At 35.5% G+C, this 8,318-nt stretch overlaps 1 protein-coding gene across 1 annotated transcript; it reads left to right on the top strand.

The window, feature by feature from the left end:
• Positions 1 to 2,805: 2,805 nt before the first annotated feature.
• LOC111465120 (GTP-binding protein YPTM2-like) lies at positions 2,806 to 7,158 on the top strand. Its single transcript, XM_023109420.1, has 8 exons — positions 2,806 to 3,018; positions 3,933 to 4,005; positions 4,379 to 4,426; positions 4,521 to 4,568; positions 5,259 to 5,330; positions 5,431 to 5,586; positions 5,688 to 5,791; positions 6,738 to 7,158. The coding sequence occupies exons 1-8, from the start codon at positions 3,005 to 3,007 to the stop codon at positions 6,829 to 6,831; spliced, it is 609 nt and encodes a 202-aa protein (XP_022965188.1). The 5' UTR covers positions 2,806 to 3,004; the 3' UTR covers positions 6,832 to 7,158.
• Positions 7,159 to 8,318: the final 1,160 nt, after the last annotated feature.

Raw genomic sequence — 8,318 nt, forward strand, 5'->3', positions numbered from 1 at the left:
AATTACAAAAAAAAAAAAAAAAAAAAAAAAAAAAAAAAAAAAAAAAAAAAAAAAAAAAAAAAAAAAAAAAAAAAAAAAAAAAAAAAACATCTCCAGTTGGTAACAAGATTAGATAAACTAAGCAGTTTACACTGGAAGTGAAAGTCTTCTCATGGTTGCTAGCCTCAAGAAGCTTGAATACCGACGATAAGCTACAAAAGAAGTTTCAAAATTGGATGATCGCTCCTTCTATATGCTGTTTATGCGTTCAAGAAGAGGAGTCCATCCATCACTTGATTCTACATTCTCCTTTTGCGGCTAAAAGGTGACAGGCTAATTTTTTAAGCGTTCGGAGTGGATTCCCGTTTACCTAAAAAGATTGATCATTGGCTTATGGAGGTGCTCGATGGTAGATTTTTTGGCGGCAAGGGTTGCCCTTTGGTGATGTGCTACACAATCCCTCCTATGGGGCATTTGGATGGTAAGAAATAGCTAGGTGTTCAAAAAAAGGTCTTCTTCTTTTGATTCTTTTTGGCTTAATAATACAAAATTCTTTTGTAATTACAGCCTTTTATGATTATTAACAATTGAAAGGCTTTCCTTTGTTAGTTTTATGAGGGGCAACCTCTACCAATTGCCCTTAGACTGCCCTTTGGTTCTTTTGAGGTATATACGTATCTCTTCTTACCACAAAAGAAATAATAATACTAAACAGTTAACAGTCCCAACAATCACACCAGTAAGAGATACCAAGTTCTGAAGTTCTAAATTACACGCTATGGAGAGCAAAATAACAAACTGATACGTAGACAAATGACACAATAGATAGAGCAGATTAAGCAATACATTCACAAGAAAGCTCCGTAATCGAAAGAGTATACACTGTCATTTGAATACATCTTGGCTACAAAGCGACATCATGTTTAATTGATTCCTAATCCAGACTTCATAAGTACTATGCCAGGACGGTTACTGATCTCTAAGTTATAGTGGCAAACCCTTACACCAATTTTCTCTATCTAATTTCAAGTCCTTCAACGGTTTTCTATAAGCAAACACAGATTCAGAACAACTTCCCCACTAATCCTCGTTCCTTCTATTCAGATCAATCATTTCCAGTATCGAAACAACAAGCGCATACATGACGGCGACAAGGATCCTAATGATTTTAAGAACTCTATTTGCACGTGTAAGCGATAATCCATTGCTATCCACAACGATAGGGGGGGAAATAATATATTTCTAAGCTATTTGTCATCTTTAATATCAAATAGTCGATCTCGTTGTACGTGCATCTTTCACTCGAGTAATTTTAGTACCTGGATCGGAGAAGAACCATAGAACGACAGCACAGAAGATAACGACGAAAGGGATGAAATGGACGAAAATCCTAGCGAGCTTAAGATGGCGACGTTTTTTCGCAGCCGCGTGAGAGAACGGATTGAACGTCGGCAGGAAAACATCTGATTCCAAGCCGGAACTCACACTGGAAGATCTGAAGATAGCGGATTGCGACGACGACGATGATGAAGCTAATGATCTCTTATCCGAGACAATGCAGGCGCTCGACGATCTCCTCATCTTCTTCGTTTTCCGGATGCGGGAGAAATCAATGGGAATGAATGACTGAAACCTCAAAGGTTTGAGCTATGGCAGAGAATGCGAATCGAGGGGCGATGGCTAACTCTTCGGAGTCGCAGTCCACGAGCGGACAAGAAGCTGGGGAATTCCCAAAAATAGACGCTTTTGTTTTCAATATTTGAAAATCGATCCCTTTTAAATAATATATTACTTTTGGGCCAAGCATACATAAATATAACAAACATTTATCAACCTAAAATTACTTTAAATACAAATATTATATTATGTAGTGAGGCTGACGACGATACGCAATTGGCCAAATCGGTCGATAGCTACTAGTGGTGGGCTTTGAATGGTTACAAATGGTATCAAAGTTAGTCACCAAGTGGTGTTCGAGGACGATGACCCCAAGAGGAATAGATTGTGAGATCCCATATTAGTTGGACGGTTACAAATGATATCAAAGTCAGTCAACAAGTGGTGTGCGAGGATACTGACCCCTAAGAGGAGTGGATTGTGAGATCTCAGATTGGTTGGACTGTTACAAATGGTATCAAAGTCAGTCACTAAGTGGTGTGTGAGGACGCCGACCCCTAAGAGGAGTGATTTGTGATCTCACATTGGTTGGATTGTTACAGATGATATCAAAAGTCAGTCACCAAGTGGTGTGTGAGAATGCTGGCCCCCAAGAAGATTGGATTGTGAGATCTCACATTGGTTGGACTGTTACAAATGGTATCAAGTCAATCACCAAGTGGTGTGCGAGGACGATGTGGATTGTGAGATCCTACATTAGTTGAACTGTTACAAATAGTATCGAAGTCAGTCACCAAGTGGTATGCGATGACGCTGACCCTAAGATGAGTGGATTGTGAGATCCCACATTGGTTGGAGAGAGAAACCAAACATTAATTGTAATGACGTGAAAACATCTTTCTACCATAAGCATTTAATACAGTGAGGTGGATGGGTTAAGTTAGTTTGAGGGGTTGAAATCATTTATTTAAATTTAAATTTTTAATAAAAATAAAATATCAATTTATTTATTTTTTAAATAAAATACCTTCCAAAAATGATTATTTAAGATTGGTGGGAAAAACACAATTTTAAGAAATAAAAAACTAAAAACTAAATTAGTTATCAAATAATTGAGTAAAGCTTCCCTAATCGTAAATCAGCATGCAACACGTGGCAATATTTAAAAGGTTGTCCACTTCATTACGGAACTCCCGTATTCAAATTTATTTCCCTGCAGATTTATTGGTTCTGCAGAAACGCAAATACAAATCGTTCTTCTTCTTGTTTTCCTTATACCTTCGTTCAACAATTCCGTTTTCCGCGGCAAATTCCTCCGCATCCCGATCGAAACTCGCCGGCGTAATTTACGTTTCTCGAGCACCGTGCGGAATTCTCTGTGTTCCATCGATCTCCACCGCTTGTCGCCATGACGCCTGAATAGTAAGCTCGAATTCGTTGCCTCTGATCATGTTGTTCGTTTTTAAATTTTGTATTTCGATATACTTTTCGGAACTTGCGTGTTTCTTTTTGTTTATGCTTAGCCTAGATCTGGTACGTGGTTGTTTTTTTTTTTTTTAAATAATAATTTCACCTTCTTAATTTTAGTTTTTATAGCCCGGTAAGGCTGGCTCTTGTGGCAATTTCTCGGTAGATCCTTGGGATTTGGAATCGGATCCACGCGTTTCGATCAATTTTGGTCATCGGTGCTAAATTGCATCGGTTTCTTTTAGCAGCGTTTGCCAAGCAATGAGTTCTCGATCCTTATGTTAAAGCAATACCTCATTGTCGAACGAATTTTCGTTATAAAAAAAAAAAAAAGATATCTTCCGGAGTAATTCCATAGCTTTTGGAATTGTATAGTTAGGTGTCTTGTTTTGTTAATTCGGTTGAAATTGATACGGCTCAAAATTTATTTATGTTTTTTATCTCATTTACTTTATATATCCGGCGGCTATTTTGTTTGGTTGGTACGGAATAAAGTCTTGTGGTGTACGCTCTTTGGCAACATTTGGTCCTCGACGATAAGAAAGCAATGAATAATTTGTTTGAACATAGAAGAAATTATAACAGATTGATCTGCTAGACTGAGTTTCCATAGACAAGGATAGATTGTAGAAGATGATTGCTTGTAGTTTACTGAAGTGTTTTGGCTTAATGGTCTATTTCATGAAGAAATTTTATCAGTGAGCATCACCTGCCTTGTTCTCGTTTCAATTTTCAATCGACATATTTGCTTAAGATATGTCTTGTATGAGTTATGAAAATACCGTATAATATTTCGATAACTTATCTATTGTTGCACTGCACTTCATATATATCTTAAGCTCTACGCAATGCTTATTTGTTTCGTGCAGTGATTATTTGTTTAAGCTTCTGCTTATTGGAGATTCTGGTGTTGGAAAATCCTGTCTCCTTCTGAGGTTTGCAGTAAGTGCTCGGCCATTCTTCCACTTTCTGTTTTATGCTTAACATTTTTTTTCCCCTTCTTTTTGGCTCTGAATTATGTTGTCAAATTCACTATATCAACTAATTTCAATACCTAATTTTGATACACGATTCCCAGTTTCCAACTTCTATCACATGTCAGTTGGTTTTGGTATGAACTCTATATTGTTGCATACTTGTAGTTGAACTTCGAATAACCATCTTATGCAGCTTTGTGTGTGTGGAGACTGTTTCTAAACAGCACTTGAATGCTATTAGGTGTCGATGTTTTTTTAGTATCTAATGTGCTGTACCTGGATCATTGGATTTATTGTAGGATTTACTTTCTTTTTCTCTCTACTTTCTTGCTCAACAGGATGATTCATATTTGGATAGCTACATTAGCACTATCGGGGTTGACTTTGTAAGTTTTTGATTTTCCACTCTTCTGTTATTTACGCTTATTGCTTTAAAGAAAACCATTGTTCTAATACATCTCGTGTTTCCATTCTTTTTAGAAAATCCGCACAGTGGAGCTCGATGGGAAGACTATTAAGCTCCAAATAGTAAGTTTAAAATCTTCTAGTTGTCTTCTAGTTGACTATACTAAATAAACATTTCAGCATGTATAGGATTATAGGTCTTAATCACGTGCTTTCCAGTAAAGGTGGCTGATATGCAGCGTTTACTTCATGCCTAACAAAAGAAAATTCCTTTTGAAGTAATAATGAGGTCGCATGTGTACCTTCGAAGAGAAAAAAAAGGGTCGCATGGGTAGTTTTCTATTATCTTCATATGCTTTTAGTTGGCAGTATGTTAATGCCTTTTGACTCCTTTATAAACTTGTATAGAAGTAACCAACTATTTACCTTTGAGATGCGCTGGTCTGGGACTCTGGGCTTCTGTTTCACATCCTAATAACACGTCAGTTTTTTCCCTAAGAACAAGTCCATAAAACATTTATAAGATAGAGGTCAACTTGAGAAATTCTTTTGTCCCTGAAAGGACATCTTCGGCAATTGATAAATTTACCTCGTCTCTGTTTACCATCTATGCATGTAGAGAGCAAACATACACTGAAATAGAACACTAAATTGGTCTTAGAAAAGTTTATTCTGAGTTTTCTACATATGAATTCCATCCTCCAAATTATTCCCGACTGTTATCTTATTGTTGGAAAGAGGACTTAAATTATTCCCAACTGTTATTTTATTGTTGGAAAGAGGACTTGACAAACTTTTACTTACAATGTGCAGTGGGATACCGCTGGCCAAGAACGTTTTAGAACAATAACCAGCAGCTACTACCGTGGTGCTCACGGCATTATTGTAAGCGCCTCATACTCCCTAAATCCCCTTGTCTATAAATCTTGTTATTGGGGTTAATCGAGCATGATAAGTTGATCTGAATCTTGTTAACTCTTGGCAGGTTGTTTATGATGTTACAGACCAAGATAGTTTCAATAATGTTAAGCAGTGGTTAAATGAAATTGATCGTTATGCAAGTGAAAACGTGAACAAGCTTCTTGTGGGCAACAAATCTGACCTGACAGCTAACAAAGTCGTGTCCTATGAGTCAGCCAAGGTATCATTTTCGTTCAGATTCCTTTTTTACTTGAAGTATTTGGCAGCCTTTTGGACCAGAAAAAGGCTTAGCGAAGTGAGACTTTGTATTTTCCTTTTTAGGCCTTTGCGGATGAAATTGGGATTCCATTTATGGAAACAAGTGCTAAAAGTGCCACGAACGTTGAACAGGCTTTCATGGCCATGGCTGCTGAAATCAAGAATAGGTAAGTTTACTCTGGACCTTAATAAAAAGGATTCCAACCAATTACGATGTGTGGTTCATGGGATAGATTTCTAAAAAACCTGCATCTTTTTTCAAATCATGAAACCTACTAATTAAAAATAGTTGCACTAACTAAAGTTTCTATAATCCAACCCGTATTATTCTTAAGCTTTTGAATCTCAAACTCATTAGAAACATGCACTATTTGTGAAGTCATGGATCCATGCCTCCATCAGTTTCTTTAGCAAGCTTGCCCAATGAATCTGTTGAGGTGTGTGAATAGGGAGAAACTATATGTGAGATCCACGTGGGTTGGAGAGGAGAACGAAACATTCTTTATAAAGGTGTGAAAATCTCTTTCTAGCATACACGTTTTAAAAATCTTGAGGGGAAGCTCAAAGAGGACAATATCTGCTTGTGGTGGACTTGGGCTGTTACAAATGGTATTAGAATCATACACCGAGCAATGTGCCAGCGAGGACGATGGGCCCTGAAGGGAGGTGGATTGTGATATTCCACATCGATTGGAGAGGTGAACGAGTGTCAGTGGGGACGCTAGGACTCGAAGGGGAGTGGATTGTGACCCAGAAGGGGAGGATTGTGATATTCCACATCGATTGGAGAGGAGAACAAGTGACAATGGGGACGCTGGGACCCGAAGAAGAGTGGATTTTGAGATCTCACATCAATTGGAGAGGGAAACGAAACATTTTTTGTAAGGGGGTGGAAACCTCTCTCTAGACGACGTGTTTTAAAAACCTCAAAGGAAAGCCCAAAAGGAGAAGTCCCAAAAAACATTACCGGCTAGTAGTGGGCTTAGACTTGGGCGGTTGCATCAAATTTGGCATCTTTAACTGTAATTAGCTGACAACATATCTGACTTGCTCACGAGTAAACTACTTGGAAAGCTTATATGTTCTGACGTGTGAAACACCATTAATTTGCAGGATGGCAACTCAACCAATGAACAATGCGCGGCCGCCAACTGTGCAAATTCGAGGACAGCCTGTGAACCAAAAGTCTGGTTGCTGCTCATCTTAAAGAAAAAGGGGAGATCTCTATGATTAGCACTGTACCCGTATGGTCTGGTCGGTCTTTCACATGTAAAACTCTTTCCTTGGCTTAGCTTTTCTTCTAAAGCTTTGTTTTCTTCTTTCCACCCTTTACTTTGTTTAAAATTCCCATTCTTTCAAAAAAAAAAAAAAAACTATCTGTACAAATTAGAAAATATTATTGGTGAATAGCACTATTATGCTCTCTTTTATCTTCCCGTTGCTTCATGCTCTGCCTGTTGGTAGAACGCGTCCAGTTCTGAACAGCAGCTAATTTTAATGCTATATTCTATGATGTAGATGGGCTGAACTATGCACACGTTTGGATATGATTGAGTTAGACGATGTGAAAATCGTAATATTACCCTTTACTTTTCATAAATGTTCCAATACTAGTTAGAACGTTGGATGAAAAGTTAACGCTTAAGAAGCACAATTGTGACACAACATAGATATAAGATAAGTTGTCTTTTTAAATATAGGACATAATCACAATAAGGACACGTCTATTAAACTATGTCTATTAAACTATATATATGTATATATCATTTTTATAAAATAAAGAAATTTAAAGTCATTAAATTTTTGCATTTCTATGCTTGAAAATGAGTTTGATGTAGGCGCTTTCAAAATGCATCATTTTTGCACATACTTCTAAGTCTAATTGGTATACTTAATAATTGTTTGATGCATGTCCATCCGATGTGTAACCTATGTTGGCTATGTACAACTAATGACTAGAGTGTATGCATTTTTTAGATTAGTGTCAAGTTTGATACAATCTCGTGTTGTTTCTATTTCAATAATAGTTTGAAACCATTATAAAATATTAGGGGTAATATTGTAACTTCCTTAAATAAAAAAAACATTATTTAAACAAATGATAAAGTTATAATTTAACATTTTTTTTATATATCACGATCTTTTAAGCTAACCTAATATATTGATGTATATTCGTTAATCGTACAATAACTAATGTTTTATAACTCTCACGTATTTTAGTTTATGCTTTTATAAATATTAAAATTCGATTTAGATTTTTGGGTTTGTTTATTTTATTTTGGTGCTTATATTACTAATTTTATCTCATATAAAAATTTGAAAATTTAGAGATTAAATAATTGAAAAAAAAATAGTTCATTCACGTTTAAAATTTGTATTTGGGAATAAATTTTAAAAAAATTATAAATTAGAGAATTGCTTTAAGTTTGATAATAACTTTTATAACTTAATATTTTATAATATAATTAAGGATACTATAAATATTTTAATTTAACAAAAGTAAAATGAACTTATAACATGAATTACGCTTTATCTATAAAATTAAATAATATATCAAAGTTTTTATATTTTTCTTAATTATTTTAAAAATTACATAATAATCAAACTCGACTAAAACACAATTTATATATAAAAAAAACATTTATATAATATTATAAACAAAGTTTTTTTTTTTTTTTTTTTTTTTTAAATTAG

Source organism: Cucurbita maxima, unplaced genomic scaffold (assembly GCF_002738345.1).
Source record: "Cucurbita maxima cultivar Rimu unplaced genomic scaffold, Cmax_1.0 Cma_Scf00028, whole genome shotgun sequence".
NCBI classification, from domain to species: domain Eukaryota; kingdom Viridiplantae; phylum Streptophyta; class Magnoliopsida; order Cucurbitales; family Cucurbitaceae; genus Cucurbita; species Cucurbita maxima.